Source organism: Salmo salar, chromosome ssa28, assembly GCF_905237065.1.
Source record: "Salmo salar chromosome ssa28, Ssal_v3.1, whole genome shotgun sequence".
NCBI lineage: Eukaryota > Metazoa > Chordata > Actinopteri > Salmoniformes > Salmonidae > Salmo > Salmo salar.
In genome coordinates, this window is record NC_059469.1 from 39,034,916 (window position 1) to 39,056,884 (window position 21,969).

The 21,969-nt window shown below is 48.1% G+C and overlaps 1 protein-coding gene across 1 annotated transcript in view; it reads right to left on the minus strand.

The window, feature by feature from the left end:
* LOC106589959 (calpain-2 catalytic subunit) overlaps positions 1 to 21,285 on the minus strand; it is a 47,442-nt gene extending 26,157 nt beyond the window's left edge. The window contains exons 1-3 of the mRNA XM_014180427.2: positions 20,881 to 21,285; positions 16,606 to 16,675; positions 12,213 to 12,334 (exon numbers count right to left, since the gene is read on the minus strand). Of these exons, the coding sequence (XP_014035902.1) occupies positions 12,213 to 12,334; positions 16,606 to 16,675; positions 20,881 to 21,117 (429 nt within the window). The 5' untranslated portion in view covers positions 21,118 to 21,285. The remainder of the gene's footprint in view (positions 1 to 12,212; positions 12,335 to 16,605; positions 16,676 to 20,880) is intronic.
* Positions 21,286 to 21,969: the final 684 nt, after the last annotated feature.

Here is a 21,969-nt window from a genome sequence, read left to right on the forward strand (position 1 = left end):
AGCCTCTCCTCTCCTCTCCTCTCCTCTCCTAGTGGTAGTGTTGTCAGAGAGCAGCCTCTCCTCTCCTCTCCTAGTGGTAGTGTTGTCAGAGAGCAGCCTCTCCTCTCCTCTCCTCGTGGTAGTGTTGTCAGAGAGCAGCCTCTCCTCTCCTCTCCTAGTGGTAGTGTTGTCAGAGAGCAGCCTCTCCTCTCCTAGTGGTAGTGTTGTCAGAGAGCAGCCTCTCCTCTCCTCTCCTAGTGGTAGTGTTGTCAGAGAGCAGCCTCTCCTCTCCTCTCCTAGTGGTAGTGTTGTCAGAGAGCAGCCTCTCCTCTCCTCTCCTAGTGGTAGTGTTGTCAGAGAGCAGCCTCTCCTCTCCTCTCCTCTCCTAGTGGTAGTGTTGTCAGAGAGCAGCCTCTCCTCTCCTCTCCTCTCCTAGTGGTAGTGTTGTCAGAGAGCAGCCTCTCCTCTCCTCTCCTAGTGGTAGTGTTGTCAGAGAGCAGCCTCTCCTCTCCTCTCCTAGTGGTAGTGTTGTCAGAGAGCAGCCTCTCCTCTCCTCCCTCTCCTAGTGGTAGTGTTGTCAGAGAGCAGCCTCTCCTCTCCTCTCCTCGTGGTAGTGTTGTCAGAGAGCAGCCTCTCCTCTCCTCTCCTAGTGGTAGTGTTGTCAGAGAGCAGCCTCTCCTCTCCTAGTGGTAGTGTTGTCAGAGAGCAGCCTCTCCTCTCCTCTCCTTAGTGGTAGTGTTGTCAGAGAGCAGCCTCTCCTCTCCTCTCCTAGTGGTAGTGTTGTCAGAGAGCAGCCTCTCCTCTCCTCTCCTAGTGGTAGTGTTGTCAGAGAGCAGCCTCTCCTCTCCTCTCCTAGTGGTAGTGTTGTCAGAGAGCAGCCTCTCCTCTCCTCTCCTAGTGGTAGTGTTGTCAGAGAGCAGCCTCTCCCTCCTCTCCTAGTGGTAGTGTTGTCAGAGAGCAGCCTCTCCTCTCCTCTCCTAGTGGTAGTGTTGTCAGAGAGCAGCCTCTCCTCTCCTCTCCTAGTGGTAGTGTTGTCAGAGAGCAGCCTCTCCTCTCCTCTCCTAGTGGTAGTGTTGTCAGAGAGCAGCCTCTCCTCTCCTCTCCTAGTGGTAGTGTTGTCAGAGAGCAGCCTCTCCTCTCCTCTCCTAGTGGTAGTGTTGTCAGAGAGCAGCCTCTCCTCTCCTCTCCTAGTGGTAGTGTTGTCAGAGGGCAGCCTCTCCTCTCCTCTCCTAGTGGTAGTGTTGTCAGAGGGCAGCCTCTCCTCTCCTAGTGGTAGTGTTGTCAGAGAGCAGCCTCTCCTCTCCTCTCCTAGTGGTAGTGTTGTCAGAGAGCAGCCTCTCCTCTCCTAGTGGTAGTGTTGTCAGAGAGCAGTCTCTCCTCTCCTCTCCTCTCCTCTCATTTACATTTAAGTCATTTAGCAGACGCTCTTATCCAGAGCGACTTACAAATTGGTGCATTCACCTTATAATATCCAGTGGAACAACCACTTTACAATAGTGCATCTAAATCTTTTAAGGGGGGGGTTAGAAGGATTACTTTATCCTATCCCAGGTATTCCTTAAAGAGGTGGGGTTTCAGGTGTCTCCGGAAGGTGGTGATTGACTCCGCTGTCCTGGCGTCGTGAGGGAGCTTGTTCCACCATTGGGGTGCCAGAGCAGCGAACAGTTTTGACTGGGCTGAGCGGGAACTGTGCTTCCTCAGAGGTAGGGGGGCGAGCAGGCCAGAGGTGGATGAACGGAGTGCCCTTGTTTGGGTGTAGGGCCTGATCAGAGCCTGAAGGTACGGAGGTGCCGTTCCCCTCACAGCTCCGTAGGCAAGCACCATGGTCTTGTAGCGGATGCGAGCTTCGACTGGAAGCCAGTGGAGAGAGCGGAGGAGCGGAGTGACGTGAGAGAACTTGGGAAGGTTGAACACCAGACGGGCTGCGGCGTTCTGGATGAGTTGTAGGGGTTTAATGGCACAGGCAGGGAGCCCAGCCAACAGCGAGTTGCAATAATCCAGACGGGAGATGACAAGTGCCTGGATTAGGACCTGCGCCGCTTCCTGTGTGAGGCAGGGTCTCCTAGTGGTAGTGTTGTCAGAGAGCAGCCTCTCCTCTCCTAGTGGTAGTGTTGTCAGAGGGCAGCCTCTCCTCTCCTAGTGGTAGTGTTGTCAGAGAGCAGCCTCTCCTCTCCTCTCCTAGTGGTAGTGTTGTCAGAGAGCAGCCTCTCCTCTCCTAGTGGTAGTGTTGTCAGAGAGCAGCCTCTCCTCTCCTCTCCTAGTGGTAGTGTTGTCAGAGAGCAGCCTCTCCTCTCCTAGTGGTAGTGTTGTCAGAGGGCAGCCTCTCCTCTCCTAGTGGTAGTGTTGTCAGAGAGCAGCCTCTCCTCTCCTCTCCGAGTGGTAGTGTTGTCAGAGGGCAGCCTCTCCTCTCCTAGTGGTAGTGTTGTCAGAGAGCAGCCTCTCCTCTCCTCTCCTAGTGGTAGTGTTGTCAGAGAGCAGCCTCTCCTCTCCTCTCCTAGTGGTAGTGTTGTCAGAGAGCAGCCTCTCCTCTCCTAGTGGTAGTGTTGTCAGAGAGCAGCCTCTCCTCTCCTAGTGGTAGTGTTGTCAGAGAGCAGCCTCTCCTCTCCTAGTGGTAGTGTTGTCAGAGAGCAGCCTCTCCTCTCCTCTCCTAGTGGTAGTGTTGTCAGAGAGCAGCCTCTCCTCTCCTCTCCTAGTGGTAGTGTTGTCAGAGAGCAGCCTCTCCTCTCCTCTCCTCTCCTCTCCTAGTGGTAGTGTTGTCAGAGAGCAGCCTCTCCTCTCCTCTCCTAGTGGTAGTGTTGTCAGAGGGCAGCCTCTCCTCTCCTCTCCTAGTGGTAGTGTTGTCAGAGAGCAGCCTCTCCTCTCCTAGTGGTAGTGTTGTCAGAGAGCAGCCTCTCCTCTCCTAGTGGTAGTGTTGTCAGAGAGCAGCCTCTCCTCTCCTAGTGGTAGTGTTGTCAGAGAGCAGCCTCTCCTCTCCTAGTGGTAGTGTTGTCAGAGAGCAGCCTCTCCTCTCCTCTCCTAGTGGTAGTGTTGTCAGAGAGCAGCCTCTCCTCTCCTCTCCTAGTGGTAGTGTTGTCAGAGGGCAGCCTCTCCTCTCCTCTCCTAGTGGTAGTGTTGTCAGAGAGCAGCCTCTCCTCTCCTAGTGGTAGTGTTGTCAGAGAGCAGCCTCTCCTCTCCTAGTGGTAGTGTTGTCAGAGAGCAGCCTCTCCTCTCCTCTCCTAGTGGTAGTGTTGTCAGAGAGCAGCCTCTCCTCTCCTCTCCTAGTGGTAGTGTTGTCAGAGGGCAGCCTCTCCTCTCCTCTCCTAGTGGTAGTGTTGTCAGAGAGCAGCCTCTCCTCTCCTCTCCTAGTGGTAGTGTTGTCAGAGAGCAGCCTCTCCTCTCCTCTCCTAGTGGTAGTGTTGTCAGAGAGCAGCCTCTCCTCTCCTCTCCTAGTGGTAGTGTTGTCAGAGAGCAGCCTCTCCTCTCCTCTCCTAGTGGTAGTGTTGTCAGAGAGCAGCCTCTCCTCTCCTCTCCTAGTGGTAGTGTTGTCAGAGAGCAGCCTCTCCTCTCCTAGTGGTAGTGTTGTCAGAGAGCAGCCTCTCCTCTCCTCTCCTTAGTGGTAGTGTTGTCAGAGAGCAGCCTCTCCTCTCCTCTCCTAGTGGTAGTGTTGTCAGAGAGCAGCCTCTCCTCTCCTCTCCTAGTGGTAGTGTTGTCAGAGAGCAGCCTCTCCTCTCCTCTCCTAGTGGTAGTGTTGTCAGAGAGCAGCCTCTCCTCTCCTAGTGGTAGTGTTGTCAGAGAGCAGCCTCTCCTCTCCTCTCCTAGTGGTAGTGTTGTCAGAGAGCAGCCTCTCCTCTCCTCTCCGTGGTAGTGTTGTCAGAGAGCAGCCTCTCCTCTCCTCTCCTAGTGGTAGTGTTGTCAGAGAGCAGCCTCTCCTCTCCTCTCCTAGTGGTAGTGTTGTCAGAGAGCAGCCTCTCCTCTCCTAGTGGTAGTGTTGTCAGAGAGCAGCCTCTCCTCTCCTTAAGTGGTAGTGTTGTCAGAGAGCAGCCTCTCCTCTCCTCTCCTAGTGGTAGTGTTGTCAGAGAGCAGCCTCTCCTCTCCTAGTGGTAGTGTTGTCAGAGAGCAGCCTCTCCTCTCCTCTCCTAGTGGTAGTGTTGTCAGAGAGCAGCCTCTCCTCTCCTAGTGGTAGTGTTGTCAGAGAGCAGCCTCTCCTCTCTCCTAGTGGTAGTGTTGTCAGAGAGCAGCCTCTCCTCTCCTCTCCTAGTGGTAGTGTTGTCAGAGAGCAGCCTCTCCTCTCCTAGTGGTAGTGTTGTCAGAGAGCAGCCTCTCCTCTCCTTAGTGGTAGTGTTGTCAGAGAGCAGCCTCTCCTCTCCTCTCCTAGTGGTAGTGTTGTCAGAGAGCAGCCTCTCCTCTCCTCTCCTAGTGGTAGTGTTGTCAGAGAGCAGCCTCTCCTCTCCTCTCCTAGTGGTAGTGTTGTCAGAGAGCAGCCTCTCCTCTCCTAGTGGTAGTGTTGTCAGAGAGCAGCCTCTCCTCTCCTCTCCTAGTGGTAGTGTTGTCAGAGAGCAGCCTCTCCTCTCCTTCCTAGTGGTAGTGTTGTCAGAGAGCAGCCTCTCCTCTCCTCTCCTAGTGGTAGTGTTGTCAGAGAGCAGCCTCTCCTCTCCTCTCCTAGTGGTAGTGTTGTCAGAGAGCAGCCTCTCCTCTCCTCTCCTAGTGGTAGTGTTGTCAGAGAGCAGCCTCTCCTCTCCTAGTGGTAGTGTTGTCAGAGAGCAGCCTCTCCTCTCCTAGTGGTAGTGTTGTCAGAGAGCAGCCTCTCCTCTCCTCTCCTAGTGGTAGTGTTGTCAGAGAGCAGCCTCTCCTCTCCTCTCCTAGTGGTAGTGTTGTCAGAGAGCAGCCTCTCCTCTTTCTCTCCTCTCCTAGTGGTAGTGTTGTCAGAGAGCAGCCTCTCCTCTCCTCTCCTAGTGGTAGTGTTGTCAGAGAGCAGCCTCTCCTCTCCTCTCCTAGTGGTAGTGTTGTCAGAGAGCAGCCTCTCCTCTCCTCTCCTAGTGGTAGTGTTGTCAGAGAGCAGCCTCTCCTCTCCTAGTGGTAGTGTTGTCAGAGAGCAGCCTCTCCTCTCCTCTCCTAGTGGTAGTGTTGTCAGAGAGCAGCCTCTCCTCTCCTCTCCTAGTGGTAGTGTTGTCAGAGAGCAGCCTCTCCTCTCCTCTCCTAGTGGTAGTGTTGTCAGAGAGCAGCCTCTCCTCTCCTCTCCTAGTGGTAGTGTTGTCAGAGAGCAGCCTCTCCTCTCCTCTCCTAGTGGTAGTGTTGTCAGAGAGCAGCCTCTCCTCTCCTCTCCTAGTGGTAGTGTTGTCAGAGAGCAGCCTCTCCTCTCCTAGTGGTAGTGTTGTCAGAGAGCAGCCTCTCCTCTCCTCCTAGTGGTAGTGTTGTCAGAGAGCAGCCTCTCCTCTCCTCTCCTAGTGGTAGTGTTGTCAGAGAGCAGCCTCTCCTCTCCTCTCCTAGTGGTAGTGTTGTCAGAGAGCAGCCTCTCCTCTCCTCTCCTAGTGGTAGTGTTGTCAGAGAGCAGCCTCTCCTCTCCTCTCCTAGTGGTAGTGTTGTCAGAGAGCAGCCTCTCCTCTCCTCTCCTAGTGGTAGTGTTGTCAGAGAGCAGCCTCTCCTCTCCTCGTGGTAGTGTTGTCAGAGAGCAGCCTCTCCTCTCCTCTCCTAGTGGTAGTGTTGTCAGAGAGCAGCCTCTCCTCTCCTCTCCTAGTGGTAGTGTTGTCAGAGAGCAGCCTCTCCTCTCCTAGTGGTAGTGTTGTCAGAGAGCAGCCTCTCCTCTCCTAGTGGTAGTGTTGTCAGAGAGCAGCCTCTCCTCTCCTCTCCTAGTGGTAGTGTTGTCAGAGAGCAGCCTCTCCTCTCCTAGTGGTAGTGTTGTCAGAGAGCAGCCTCTCCTCTCCTCTCCTAGTGGTAGTGTTGTCAGAGAGCAGCCTCTCCTCTCCTCTCCTAGTGGTAGTGTTGTCAGAGAGCAGCCTCTCCTCTCCTTCAGTGGTAGTGTTGTCAGAGAGCAGCCTCTCCCTCTCCTAGTGGTAGTGTTGTCAGAGAGCAGCCTCTCCTCTCCTCTCCTAGTGGTAGTGTTGTCAGAGAGCAGCCTCTCCTCTCCGTAGTGTTGTCAGAGAGCAGCCTCTCCTCTCCTCTCCTAGTGGTAGTGTTGTCAGAGAGCAGCCTCTCCTCTCCTCTCCTCTCCTAGTGGTAGTGTTGTCAGAGAGCAGCCTCTCCTCTCCTCTCCTAGTGGTAGTGTTGTCAGAGAGCAGCCTCTCCTCTCCTCTCCTAGTGGTAGTGTTGTCAGAGAGCAGCCTCTCCTCTCCTCTCCTAGTGGTAGTGTTGTCAGAGAGCAGCCTCTCCTCCTCTCCTAGTGGTAGTGTTGTCAGAGAGCAGCCTCTCCTCTCCTCTCCTAGTGGTAGTGTTGTCAGAGAGCAGCCTCTCCTCTCCTAGTGGTAGTGTTGTCAGAGAGCAGCCTCTCCTCTCCTCTCCTAGTGGTAGTGTTGTCAGAGAGCAGCCTCTCCTCTCCTCTCCTAGTGGTAGTGTTGTCAGAGAGCAGCCTCTCCTCTCCTCTCCTAGTGGTAGTATTGTCAGAGAGCAGCCTCTCCTCTCCTCTCCTAGTGGTAGTGTTGTCAGAGAGCAGCCTCTCCTCTCCTCTCCTAGTGGTAGTGTTGTCAGAGAGCAGCCTCTCCTCTCCTCTCCTAGTGGTAGTGTTGTCAGAGAGCAGCCTCTCCCTCTCCTAGTGGTAGTGTTGTCAGAGAGCAGCCTCTCCTCTCCTAGTGGTAGTGTTGTCAGAGAGCAGCCTCTCCTCTCCTCTCCTAGTGGTAGTGTTGTCAGAGAGCAGCCTCTCCTCTCCTCTCCTAGTGGTAGTGTTGTCAGAGGGCAGCCTCTCCTCTCCTCTCCTAGTGGTAGTGTTGTCAGAGAGCAGCCTCTCCTCTCCTCTCCTAGTGGTAGTGTTGTCAGAGAGCAGCCTCTCCTCTCCTCTCCTAGTGGTAGTGTTGTCAGAGAGCAGCCTCTCCTCTCCTCTCCTAGTGGTAGTGTTGTCAGAGAGCAGCCTCTCCTCTCCTAGTGGTAGTGTTGTCAGAGAGCAGCCTCTCCTCTCCTAGTGGTAGTGTTGTCAGAGAGCAGCCTCTCCTCTCCTCTCCTCTCCTAGTGGTAGTGTTGTCAGAGAGCAGCCTCTCCTCTCCTCTCCTAGTGGTAGTGTTGTCAGAGAGCAGCCTCTCCTCTCCTCTCCTAGTGGTAGTGTTGTCAGAGAGCAGCCTCTCCTCTCCTAGTGGTAGTGTTGTCAGAGAGCAGCCTCTCCTCTCCTCTCCTAGTGGTAGTGTTGTCAGAGAGCAGCCTCTCCTCTCCTCGTGGTAGTGTTGTCAGAGAGCAGCCTCTCCTCTCCTCTCCTAGTGGTAGTGTTGTCAGAGAGCAGCCTCTCCTCTCCTCTCCTAGTGGTAGTGTTGTCAGAGAGCAGCCTCTCCTCTCCTAGTGGTAGTGTTGTCAGAGAGCAGCCTCTCCTCTCCAAGTGGTAGTGTTGTCAGAGAGCAGCCTCTCCTCTCCTCTCCTAGTGGTAGTGTTGTCAGAGAGCAGCCTCTCCTCTCCTAGTGGTAGTGTTGTCAGAGAGCAGCCTCTCCTCTCCTCTCCTAGTGGTAGTGTTGTCAGAGAGCAGCCTCTCCTCTCCTCTCCTAGTGGTAGTGTTGTCAGAGAGCAGCCTCTCCTCTCCTAGTGGTAGTGTTGTCAGAGAGCAGCCTCTCCTCTCCTAGTGGTAGTGTTGTCAGAGAGCAGCCTCTCCTCTCCTAGTGGTAGTGTTGTCAGAGAGCAGCCTCTCCTCTCCTCTCCTAGTGGTAGTGTTGTCAGAGAGCAGCCTCTCCTCTCCTCTCCTAGTGGTAGTGTTGTCAGAGAGCAGCCTCTCCTCTCCTCTCCTCTCCTCTCCTAGTGGTAGTGTTGTCAGAGAGCAGCCTCTCCTCTCCTCTCCTAGTGGTAGTGTTGTCAGAGAGCAGCCTCTCCTCTCCTCTCCTAGTGGTAGTGTTGTCAGAGAGCAGCCTCTCCTCTCCTCTCCTAGTGGTAGTGTTGTCAGAGAGCAGCCTCTCCTCTCCTAGTGGTAGTGTTGTCAGAGAGCAGCCTCTCCTCTCCTCTCCTAGTGGTAGTGTTGTCAGAGAGCAGCCTCTCCTCTCCTCTCCTAGTGGTAGTGTTGTCAGAGAGCAGCCTCTCCTCTCCTCTCCTAGTGGTAGTGTTGTCAGAGAGCAGCCTCTCCTCTCCTCTCCTAGTGGTAGTGTTGTCAGAGAGCAGCCTCTCCTCTCCTAGTGGTAGTGTTGTCAGAGAGCAGCCTCTCCTCTCCTAGTGGTAGTGTTGTCAGAGAGCAGCCTCTCCTCTCCTCTCCTAGTGGTAGTGTTGTCAGAGAGCAGCCTCTCCTCTCCTAGTGGTAGTGTTGTCAGAGAGCAGCCTCTCCTCTCCTCTCCTCTCCTAGTGGTAGTGTTGACAGAGGGAATTATTTCGCGATTAATCTAATTAATCATGTAACTGTAATTAACTAGGAAGTCGGGGCACCAAGGAAAATATTCAGATTACAAAGTTATAATTAACCTAATATAACTTTCAGATATTTTAATATCTGATCAATCAGTCTTCGAATTAATTAATTATTATTTACCTCACGATAGTCTCATTCCAAACGTCGTAAATTGTTGGTTATCTGCACGAACCCTGTCTTCACTATGAGTCATCCATACATCAATTGTCTTAAAATCATTTATTTACTAACTAAGTAATTCACAGAAATGCAAACAGACAGTAGATATGTGCCCTAGTGGGCTAAACCGGCATGGCGGCTTGTTAAAGAAAAGGGGATTGGGGGTCAGCTGACAAGGCACTACAGAGTTGAATATTATAACAATTGAAATGCTAATCCTTTGCACATGAACGCTCACTCATTCGGGAACAATTGCAATCAATATATATATTTACGCTCAGTGTGTCGTCGGGATCTCTGTTGAAAAGTTTGTTTCTGTTGGAGAGTCTGTCCGCCCTCTCTCTCTCTCTCTCTCTGTCGTGGTTAGAATGGGTAGTTCAGAGTGACATTCATTCATGTCGTTGTAGAATAGATGTTTCGTCGGTCTTCGCGTTCAATGATACGGAATTCCTAGCTGCAGACTAGTAATTAGTATCAAAGACTTGTTCTTATTCTGTCGGTATCGATAGTCTGAGTTTAACCACGTGGTATGGTCAAAAGTTCAGCCAGAGAAATGCATGGTCTGCAAACCTTGGCCCTCTCGTTATCGAGGTAAGCTGGTCTGGTGATAGAAAATCTAGGTGGGGGGTTTTATTCGGAAGAGCAGAAAAGGGCCTGTCCCATGACGCCAGACCATAACTGTGCTCATGGGCGGTCCTCTGATTTAGTTAAACTCCCAAGGGAATTGGAGTTTCCTTCATTAAACAGTCCAAAATCACATTACACAATTTCACAAATAGCTTCATCCTTATTCATTCATTTTATACACCATTAGATGTAAGTCTCATACCTGAGACTCTTCTATAAACAGCTGAAGAGTCTCATACAGCTCATACAGCCACATACAGCTGAGGTAGACTGTATGTGGAGGTTGTTGTCTCCCCTGTAGCTCACCAGCTGATGTAGACTGTATGTGGAGGTTGTCTCCCCTGTAGCTCACCAGCTGATGTAGACTGTATGTGGAGGTTGTCCCCCCTGTAGCTCACCAGCTGATGTAGACTGTATGTGGAGGTTGTCTCCCCCTGTAGCTCACCAGCTGATGTAGACTGTATGTGGAGGTTGTCTCCCCTGCAGCTCACCAGCTGATGTAGACTGTATGTGGAGGTTGTCTCCCCCCTGCAGCTCACCAGCTGATGTAGACTGTATGTGGAGGTTGTCTCCCCTGTAGCTCACCAGCTGATGTAGACTGTATGTGGAGGTTGTCTCCCCTGCAGCTCACCAGCTGATGTAGACTGTATGTGGAGGTTGTCCCCCTGTAGCTCACCAGCTGATGTAGACTGTATGTGGAGGTTGTCCCCCCTGCAGCTCACCAGCTGATGTAGACTGTATGTGGAGGTTGTTGTCCCCCCTGTAGCTCACCAGCTGATGTAGACTGTATGTGGAGGTTGTCTCCCCCCTGCAGCTCACCAGCTGATGTAGACTGTATGTGGAGGTTGTCTCCCCTGTAGCTCACCAGCTGATGTAGACTGTATGTGGAGGTTGTCCCCCCCTGTAGCTCACCAGCTGATGTAGACTGTATGTGGAGGTTGTCTCCCCTGTAGCTCACCAGCTGATGTAGACTGTATGTGGAGGTTGTCTCCCCTGCAGCTCATCAGCTGATGTAGACTGTATGTGGAGGTTGTCCCCCCTGTAGCTCACCAGCTGATGTAGACTGTATGTGGAGGTTGTCCCCCCCTGCAGCTCACCAGCTGATGTAGACTGTATGTGGAGGTTGTTGTCCCCCCTGTAGCTCACCAGCTGATGTAGACTGTATGTGGAGGTTGTCTCCCCCCTGCAGCTCACCAGCTGATGTAGACTGTATGTGGAGGTTGTCTCCCCTGTAGCTCACCAGCTGATGTAGACTGTATGTGGAGGTTGTCCCCCCCTGTAGCTCACCAGCTGATGTAGACTGTATGTGGAGGTTGTCTCCCCTGTAGCTCACCAGCTGATGTAGACTGTATGTGGAGATTGTCTCCCCTGCAGCTCACCAGCTGATGTAGACTGTATGTGGAGGTTGTCCCCCCTGTAGCTCACCAGCTGATGTAGACTGTATGTGGAGGTTGTCTCCCCCCTGCAGCTCACCAGCTGATGTAGACTGTATGTGGAGGTTGTCCCCCTGTAGCTCACCAGCTGATGTAGACTGTATGTGGAGGTTGTCCCCCCTGTAGCTCACCAGCTGATGTAGACTGTATGTGGAGGTTGTCCCCCCTGTAGCTCACCAGCTGATGTAGACTGTATGTGGAGGTTGTCCCCCTGTAGCTCACCAGCTGATGTAGACTGTATGTGGAGGTTGTCTCCCCCCTGCAGCTCACCAGCTGATGTAGACTGTATGTGGAGGTTGTCCCCCCCTGTAGCTCACCAGCTGATGTAGACTGTATGTGGAGGTTGTCCCCCTGTAGCTCACCAGCTGATGTAGACTGTATGTGGAGGTTGTCCCCCCTGCAGCTCACCAGCTGATGTAGACTGTATGTGGAGGTTGTCCCCCCTGGTGCTCACCAGCTGATGTAGACTGTATGTGGAGGTTGTCCCCCCTGTAGCTCACCAGCTGATGTAGACTGTATGTGGAGGTTGTCCCCCCTGTAGCTCACCAGCTGATGTAGACTGTATGTGGAGGTTGTCCCCCCTGCAGCTCACCAGCTGATGTAGACTGTATGTGGAGGTTGTCCCCCCTGTAGCTCACCAGCTGATGTAGACTGTATGTGGAGGTTGTCTCCCCTGTAGCTCACCAGCTGATGTAGACTGTATGTGGAGGTTGTCCCCCCTGTAGCTCACCAGCTGATGTAGACTGTATGTGGAGGTTGTCCCCCCTGTAGCTCACCAGCTGATGTAGACTGTATGTGGAGGTTGTCCCCCTGTAGCTCACCAGCTGATGTAGACTGTATGTGGAGGTTGTTGTCCCCCCTGTAGCTCACCAGCTGATGTAGACTGTATGTGGAGGTTGTCCCCCCTGTAGCTCACCAGCTGATGTAGACTGTATGTGGAGGTTGTCTCCCCCCTGCAGCTCACCAGCTGATGTAGACTGTATGTGGAGGTTGTCCCCCCTGTAGCTCACCAGCTGATGTAGACTGTATGTGGAGGTTGTCCCCCCTGTAGCTCACCAGCTGATGTAGACTGTATGTGGAGGTTGTCCCCCCTGTAGCTCACCAGCTGATGTAGACTGTATGTGGCGGATGAGATGCTTCCTTCCCACTACTGAACACAACTGTGGTGCATATCTGTTGCTGCTAATATTAAATTGTGCTTTATGACTGAAAATCTCTCCAAAATCTCTTGTCCAATCCACTTAGTAGTCAGATTTTAGTCACAGAGAAAACTGAAAATATCTTTTGTTTAGGTCTAGTTTTTTTCTGGGTCTATTTAGTCACCTACTCTCGTCAATTACCACTGAAAAATAATAGGCTTTAAACAAATATTTTAGTCACTATTTTTGTGGTCTGAATTGCACCCTATTCCCTTTAAAAACGCACTACACTTTTGAACCGGAGCCTAGTTTAAAAGTAGTGCACTATATAGGGAATAAGGTGGCGTTTTGGGATGCAGCCTGTGACACTGTCTCTACCTGGAAGTGAAAGATCCCAGCGTACTCTCCACGTCCAAAGCCTTGTCCTGCAGGAACAACCCGGGCCATGACATCTTCATTCAGGGTCAGAGAGGCGATGGCCGCCAGGAGCCAGCAGTCACCTGGAGGGGGAAAACAGAGAAGAGACACATGGGAGTAGAGGTTATCACAGGTCAGTATTACAACCCTCATTCTGAACATTCCTGATTGAAAATAAATCATTCTATACTGAAAAAAAAATATATATATATATAAACGCAACATGCAACAATTTCAAAGATTTTACTGAGTTACAGTTCATATAAGGAAATCAGTCAATTGAAATAAATTAATTAGGCCCTAATTTATGAATTTCACATGACTGGGCAGGGGCGTAGCCATGGGTGGGCCTGGGAGGGCATAGGGCCACCCACTTGGGAGCCAGGCCCAGCCAATCAGAATGAATTCTTCCCCACAAAAAGGACTTTATTACAGACAGAAATACTCCTCAGTTTCATCAGGTGTCCCGGGGTGGCTGGTCTCAGACGATCCCGCAGTTAAAGAAGCCGGATGTGGAGGTCCTGGGCTGATCATACCGTTGACATCAGCAAACAGCCCACCCATACGACGCCGTACACGCGGTCTGCGGTTGTCAGGCCGGTTGGACGTACTGCCAAATTCTCTCAAACGAAGTTGCGGCTTATGGTTGAGAAATGAACATTCAATTCTCTGGGAACGGTTCATTGGGACGCTCCCTCAAAACCTGAGACGACATCTGTGGCATTGTTAAATGTGACAAAACTGCACATTTTAGAGTGGCCTTTTATTGTCCCCCAGCACAAGGTGCACCTGTGTAATGATCATGCTGTTTAATCAGCTTCTTGATATGCCACATCTGTCTGGTGGATGTATTATCTTTGCAAAGGAGAAATGCTCACTATCAGGGACGTACACCAATGTGTGCACAACATTAGAGAGAAAAAAGCTTTTTGTGAATATGGAACATTTCTGGGATCTTTTAAATCACCTCATGAAACATGGGACCAACACATTGCATTTTATATTTTTTAGTTCATTCTAATAAACTGTACCACACAAGCAGTGAAAGCCACCCTACAAAACCCACACAACAGTTCCCTACAGAGCCCAGTTCAGCTCCACAGAAAGAGAGAACGGCTGACCTCAGTTCAGTTCACAAGTCTCAGCATTTAGTCTGTCCCAATGCACACTTCAGTACTGTGGCTTGCCATGTCATGCAGTCGTGGACACGATTTCTCTATAAACCAATTGTTTGTCTTTAGTTACAGGTAAATAAGTCTGTCTACCGGGTTGCTCAACAATCAAAAGGAAAAAGGACACCGAAGGAGTCAGTGACCATTATAAATGATTGTTCCTGCTATTACAATAATACGGTGTTATAAAGAGAACTTGTATGTGACCCTGCAAGGGACTAATGTGACCCAGATTACAGACCCAGAGCTTTGCAAAATATGTCTTATGCAGAGTGTGTGTGTGTGTGTGTGTCTAACGATGTGTTATGCAGAGTGTGTGTGTGTGTGTGTGTGTGTGTGTGTGTGTGTGTGTGTGTGTGTGTGTGTGTGTGTGTGTGTGTGTCTAAAGATGTGTTATGCAAAAATAAATCCGGCACAGTGTGTTTGTTTAAAGGGCGTGCCTGAAATGATCAAAACATCCTGCTCTGACTGGGCCCCATCACTAGCCTGGATAAACCAGACTACAGTGTCTACGGATTAATGAGAGGACAGTCCACCAGTCTACCCTGCTGGATTAATGAGAGTCCAGTCCACTAGTCTACCCTGCTGGATTAATGAGAGGACAGTCCACTAGTCTACCCTGCTGGATTAATGAGAGTCCAGTCCACTAGTCTACCCTGCTGGATTAATGAGAGTCCAGTCCACTAGTCTACCCTGCTGGATTAATGAGAGTACAGTCCACTAGTCTACCCTGCTGGATTAATGAGAGGACAGTCCACTAGTCTACCCTGCTGGATTAATGAGAGGACAGTCCACTAGTCTACCCTGCTGGATTAATGAGAGGACAGTCCACTAGTCTACCCTGCTGGATTAATGAGAGGACAGTCCACTAGTCTACCCTGCTGGATTAATGAGAGGACAGTCCACTAGTCAACCCTGCTGGATTAATGAGAGTCCAGTCCACTAGTCTACCCTGCTGGATTAATGAGAGGACAGTCCACTAGTCTACCCTGCTGGATTAATGAGAGGCCAGTCCACTAGTCTACCCTGCTGGATTAATGAGAGGCCAGTCCACTAGTCTACCCTGCTGGATTAATGAGAGGACAGTCCACTAGTCAACCCTGCTGGATTAATGAGAGGCCAGTCCACTAGTCTACCCTGCTGGATTAATGAGAGGACAGTCCACTAGTCTACCCTGCTGGATTAATGAGAGGACAGTCCACTAGTCTACCCTGCTGGATTAATGAGAGTCCAGTCCACTAGTCTACCCTGCTGGATTAATGAGAGGACAGTCCACTAGTCTACCCTGCTGGATTAATGAGAGGCCAGTCCACTAGTCTACCCTGCTGGATTAATGAGAGGCCAGTCCACTAGTCTACCCTGCTGGATTAATGAGAGGACAGTCCACTAGTCAACCCTGCTGGATTAATGAGAGGCCAGTCCACTAGTCTACCCTGCTGGATTAATGAGAGGACAGTCCACTAGTCTACCCTGCTGGATTAATGAGAGGCCAGTCCACTAGTCTACCCTGCTGGATTAATGAGAGTCCAGTCCACTAGTCTACCCTGCTGGATTAATGAGAGGACAGTCCACTAGTCTACCCTGCTGGATTAATGAGAGGCCAGTCCACTAGTCTACCCTGCTGGATTAATGAGAGGACAGTCCACAAGTCGACCCTGCTGGATTAATGAGAGGACAGTCCACTAGTCTACCCTGCTGGATTAATGAGAGGACAGTCCACTAGTCTACCCTGCTGGATTAATGAGAGGACAGTCCACAAGTCGACCCTGCTGGATTAATGAGAGGACAGTCCACTAGTCTACCCTGCCGGATTAATGAGAGGACAGTCCACTAGTCTACCCTGCCGGATTAATGAGAGGACAGTCCACTAGTCTACCCTGCCGGATTAATGAGAGGACAGTCCACTAGTCTACCCTGCTGGATTAATGAGAGGCCAGTCCACTAGTCTACCCTGCTGGATTAATGAGAGGACAGTCCACTAGTCTACCCTGCTGGATTAATGAGAGGCCAGTCCACTAGTCTACCCTGCTGGATTAATGAGAGTCCAGTCCACTAGTCTACCCTGCTGGATTAATGAGAGGACAGTCCACTAGTCTACCCTGCTGGATTAATGAGAGGCCAGTCCACTAGTCTACCCTGCTGGATTAATGAGAGGACAGTCCACTAGTCTACCCTGCTGGATTAATGAGAGGCCAGTCCACTAGTCTACCCTGCTGGATTAATGAGAGGACAGTCCACTAGTCTACCCTGCTGGATTAATGAGAGGCCAGTCCACTAGTCTACCCTGCTGGATTAATGAGAGGCCAGTCCACTAGTCTACCCTGCTGGATTAATGAGAGTCCAGTCCACTAGTCTACCCTGCTGGATTAATGAGAGTCCAGTCCACTAGTCTACCCTGCTGGATTAATGAGAGGACAGTCCACTAGTCTACCCTGCTGGATTAATGAGAGGCCAGTCCACTAGTCTACCCTGCTCTGGGCAACTACTGCTTTCTACCAGCCACATCCTCACAACTCTCACACTCGGCTCCTGTGGCGACTGAATAACCAGAAGCATTCTGTGAATAAGAGTACCCTTTATTCACTGTATTAAAAACTGCATTAAAAAAAGGTAACAGGACAGAGGATGATAAAGCCTACACACACACACACACACACACACACACACACACACACACACACACACACACACACACACACACACACACACACACACATGCCAAAGCTCGTCTCGCTTTGTCAGAAATCATAACATCTTCTTTGTTGGAGAAGATGTGTAAACGGTTGAGGGCGAGGCTGGTTGAGAGTAAATGGAAAAGGGAAGTGGGTTTCAACTCGTGAACAACTGGCATTCACAGTAACTGGCTCTGTTACGACTTCCTCCCAGCATGGTAACTGAGCTGGTTTCCATAGAGATATCTCGGTTTGTCCATATTTTCTACTATACCTCATTACAGAGATAACGACATGACATGGAGGCTGTTCAGTGGTAGTCTAGGAAACCAAATCACCTGTGTAATAACTGTTTAAAAAGCAACAACTGAATGTTATTACATATGTTGTGATCAATCACATTAACTTTTACTATACCATCTCCTCCTCACAGCTAAAAATCATTGGATACTGTTACAAACCGGCGGCCCCGTGGTTCCTGTTTTGGTTCCAAATATAAAGGCGACTTACCCAAGCCGCCTTGGCAGATGTCAGTTCTTGAGGCTCCGCCAACGATGAACTCTGGCCTGGACACCAGCTCCTATTCAGGGAGGGACCAAAGCATGAGTAAGACTGTGAAAGATATGGGGCTTCCAAACTTTGCAGCCCTAATTAAAGCAATACACTAGCTTGGGGGGGATGGGGGGGAATATCTGCACAATGAGCTACTAGTGTAACCTCGTTTATTTTATAGAGCACTGCGTTTGATATATTATCAACTCTACTATTCAGGGACCAATACATGTTTAAGACTGTGTTATGAACTTTTAAAAGCAACTGTCCAGTGTTTCCAGCTTTCTATTAAATAAAAAATACATTTAAAAATAAATGTACTTTTAAACTGCTCTCCTGCGAAGTCGCGATTAGCGACAAACGCCTAGTTTCCTGAATCGGGTCACATATGACCTATAATTCATTACAATATGAGTGAAATAGTTTTATTTCCCTCCCCAAAAATTGTAATTAAGTATGTTTAAAAAAAAAGCAGCTTTTCTGTTTTTGAATGGTGTGGGAGCATATACCGGTCAATAAAACCATTCATGCGAGTAGACCGCTGATTGGCTCAGGAGGATTTCACCATAGCTCAGGATTTCACCATAGCAAGCATTTTTTTAAATAGTCTGTTAGATATGGTGGTGGGGGGGGGGGGTTATTCTCCTATTTATGCTTTGGCCACAAATACGAGTATAGGATGAGTCAACAACATTATCTGGGTATGAGTTAACAGAATATTAACTTTTTAAAAGTCAGATTTTTCACTAGACAGTAACATTCCTAGCAGATTTGACTAGGAGGATTAGTCATTATAGATAATAGTTATGAAATAAAAGCACATAGGAATGAAGACTGGTAGACAACATTAAAGTCATGCACGCACAAGTAAGGCGCATGGTCCACAGTGACCTAATGTAACCTCAATTGTCTCAAAAGTTCACTGTCTACGAGTTGATCTGTTGAACGACAAAAGCAAAAAAAAGGTGTGGGGATCAGCTGACTAACGCCCATCCAGATAGTTGGAGTATGAGTCACCCTTCATTTAGCCGTTCGGGAAAAGTTTCAGTTGTTACGGACAGGATAGAATGATGAAGTGGTTCCTTTACGCCCAACGAGCATCTGGAAACGCCCATCAGACTGCTGTGACGTCACTGACTTAGGCTATAAAGACATATTTCCAGTGAGGACTTTTGTTTGATGATAAAGATTTTGATCAGAACAAAGTATAAGTATATATATATATATATATATATATACATGATGCATACATACATACATACATACATACATACATACATACATACATACATACATACATACATACATACATACATACATACATACATACAGTACACACATACATACAGTATATACACACATACAGTACATACATACATACATACATACACACATACATACATACAGTATCTCTTCATAATGTCTGATACATATTATGTACAGAAACGCAAGTGGGAAAAAGAAAAGCCCAGATTCTGTCTTTTTTCTAAATAAAATTGAATATTATTAGAAAAATGCTGCATAGGCTGAAAACATTAAAGCAAAGGCAACGCTAAAATGTAAAGCCTGTTAAGCCTTATGAACCCTATAAAATGAACAGTCAAAAATCATGTTTCTCCTGAAATGTGATGATATTTGAAGGAAACCAGATCAAAGTATAAAAACGGACTGTTTCTTCCACATTGATAAAGGTTTGATCATAAAGTTACTGGTCTCCTCCCCCTAAGTCAAACACTTGGATTCATTATTAAGAGGACAAGGTGACATCACTTTAACTCTCATTTTAATACACCAAATCGGTAACATGATATTCTCTTAACTAATTTAAATAAGTACAGCGTTGTAACCAACATCGGAGAAGGCGTGTTTGCAGCTAGATAGCTACTCTACTGGTGCCAACTTTTGATTATAGGGTGTCAACAAATATAATTAAAAGTTTACCCTATTCATCTATGGCAAAGATGTTTCCCCTTTCATCTGTGTCTGGTGTTAGCTAGTTACTGGCTAGCTAGGTCTTCATCTGTCTGGTGTTAGCTAGTTACTGGCTAGCTAGGTCTTCATCTGTCTGGTGTTAGCTAGTTACTGGCTAGCTAGGTCTTTATGTCTGGTGTTAGCTAGTTACTGGCTAGCTAGGTCTTTATGTCTGGTGTTAGCTAGTTACTGGCTAGCTAGGTCTTCATCTGTCTGGTGTTAGCTAGTTACTGGCTAGCTAGGTCTTCATCTGTCTGGTGTTAGCTAGTTACTGGCTAGCTAGGTCTTTATGTCTGGTGTTAGCTAGTTACTGGCTAGCTAGGTCTTCATCTGTCTGGTGTTAGCTAGTTACTGGCTAGCTAGGTCTGTGTCTGGTGTTAGCTAGTTACTGGCTAGCTAGGTCTTCATCTGTCTGGTGTTAGCTAGTTACTGGCTAGCTAGGTCTTCATCTGTCTGGTGTTAGCTAGTTACTGGCTAGCTAGGTCTTTATGTCTGGTGTTAGCTAGTTACTGGTTAGCTAGGTCTTCATCTGTCTGGTGTTAGCTAGTTACTGGCTAGCTAGGTCTTTATGTCTGGTGTTAGCTAGTTACTGGTTAGCTAGGTCTTCATCTGTCTGGTGTTAGCTAGTTACTGGCTAGCTAGGTCTTCATCTGTGTCTGGTGTTAGCTAGTTACTGGCTAGCTAGGTCTGTGTCTGGTGTTAGCTAGTTACTGGCTAGCTAGGTCTTCATCTGTCTGGTGTTAGCTAGTTACTGGCTAGCTAGGTCTTTATGTCTGGTGTTAGCTAGTTACTGGCTAGCTAGGTCTTCATCTGTCTGGTGTTAGCTAGTTACTGGCTAGCTGGGTCTTCAGCCAGCATGGAACAAAAGGGTGGGGGGGTAGTCGTTCAAAACTCAGACGCAGTTGTCAAGTCAACACATCTGTCAGTGCTGATGTGAACCGCATCACAAGAGAAATGCCAAACTGAAGATGTATAAAAAAAATATATATAATTGATGCAATTTCAATGTTGTTTGAGTTGCTTTGTGTATCACCACGCCTGTCTTTTCAAACTTCCTGGTAGTTAGCCATGAGAGAGACTTTCTTGTTTGTTGTTCTTGCCGTAATATGGACTTGATCTTTTACCAAATAGGGCTATATTCTGTATACCACCCCTACCTTGTCACAACACAACTGATTGGGCTCAAACTCATTAAGAAGGAAATAAATTCCACAAATTAACTTTTAACAAGGCACACCTGTTTAATGAAATGCATTCCAGGTGACTACCTCATGAAGCTGGTTGAGAGAATTCCAAGAGTGTGCAAAGCTGTCATCAAGGCAAAGGGTGGCTACTTAGAAGAATCTCAAATAGAAAATATATTTTGATTTGTTTAACACTTTTTTGGTTACTACATGATTCCATATGTATTATTTCATAGTTTTGATGTCTTCATTATTATTCTACAATGTAGAAAATAGTAAAAAAAATAAAGAAAAACCGTTGAATGAGTAGGTGTGTCCAAACTTTTAACTGCTACTGTACATATAAACATACATTAATATGGCAGCGGAAAACTGAGAAAACTAAACAGAAACATTTCGAGTATAGATCTTGTCTTGTCGCATCTTCCAAGCCTTGAAGATAAAACGTGTAGCCAGTTAAACCTATTTTCTAAATAGACATTCAAGTTTTTCCTTCATCTCTAATCCAGGATCATTCCTGTTTCCTTTGCAACATTTTATCAAACAGTACAACTCTCAGATTATCACATAAAGAACTATCAAATAAAAAGTGAATTCTCTACCTCCCCTAAAATCACAGACAATACACAGTCCCTCTTCTTCGTCTTTGTCATTGAACCTACCTACTTCAATGACCAGTATACCGGTTCTCAACTGGGCATACAAAGACGTCTGGTTTCTGGTTAGGGGAGAGGTGACATAATGCTCTGGATCCTAGCTGTTTTTGATCTGGTTGGAAGTTCTGAGTTTTGGTTTAAACCATAAATCCATTTTCTTGGCTGTTTAAGGTTGGTTAACTTGTGTTTGATCATATTTACGTTACATCCTAACTTGTTTCTGTTGTAGATCAACTTCCTGTGTATAAAGTTTGTCTGTTTTGTTTGGTATATTCAAATATTTATATATTTTGTTATATTTGTTGTAAAAAAAATAATGTTTTTTTTCCCAGAGATAGATAACGCTTTGGTGTATTTTGATCAATAAAAATCCATCCATAGAGTTGACATTTTACTTGTGCTTAATAAAGGCAGTAACTTACCCCAGGTCGTTTCCATTGCACACCTCTGGTTTTAGAAGATCTCGGCCCAAGCTCATTGAATCCCAAGGACGCAGGTTCTGCTGGAAAAGTGGAATCCGTGAAAAGTGAACCTCTACTCAGACACTCGCTCCTCAGAGACTCGAAGTCCTGGTTTAGGTACTTCGACGCATTGGCATTAGTGCCAAATCCTGCGGCCAAAGCCCTCTTCTTGGCCAACGTTGATGCCACTCCAGCCATTGTCCTTGTCCTTGTCCTCTCTTCGGGTCGGGTGACTGACTGCGTCGACACAGTGAAATGAGGAAAATAGTTGGGATGTTGTTCACTGGTGGAAAAGTAGAAATTCCTTCTACGCCCCTTGTTTCAGGCGTGGTCTGTCTACAAGTCAGAGCGAGTGTTTTACCCGACAATATGTACACAGATTTCTATGTCCGGAACTGTTGCTTTCTACTCAACGTTTACTCGTTCAAAAGTATTTAGTGTGAATATGAACACTTTTTTTTGTTTTTTTTAAGGCATATGCATCAAAACAATCAACCAGTCAATTCATCTGTTTGAGTATCATAACGGGTGGATGAATATAAAGTCCGACTACAGTCTTAATATTCCAGTTGAACGTTAACGGAGCAGTCCGTAACTCCATACAGGTAGACTGACACGGTTGATCGGTCGGTGTAGATTTAAAACGCCTCTGCGTTGTGTGTTGATAGGTGAAAACATGGCCATATGTCCAGGGTTGGGTCTATGGATGTTACATTATGATACATTGATTTACAGTAGGCAGGACGTAACATACCACTGATCAATATCAGTACAGTATGAAATGTAGACTATAAACACAGATATATAACGTTTTCTATAGGCCTTTGGTTAGCCAACTGTCCCTATGACAACCCAGGCGTTACATACAGTAGTGACACAAGACTTTTATATCGCGTCTTTGGAAGTGATGTGCACTTGTAAAACAGCGTAAAAAATAGTTAGCTATCTCAACAAACACAAAACACACGACATGACTAATATGACACGACAAGGTAACACAACGACAGGGGACATGAACAGCCATCCCAATCACAACGTGGACAGTAGAAA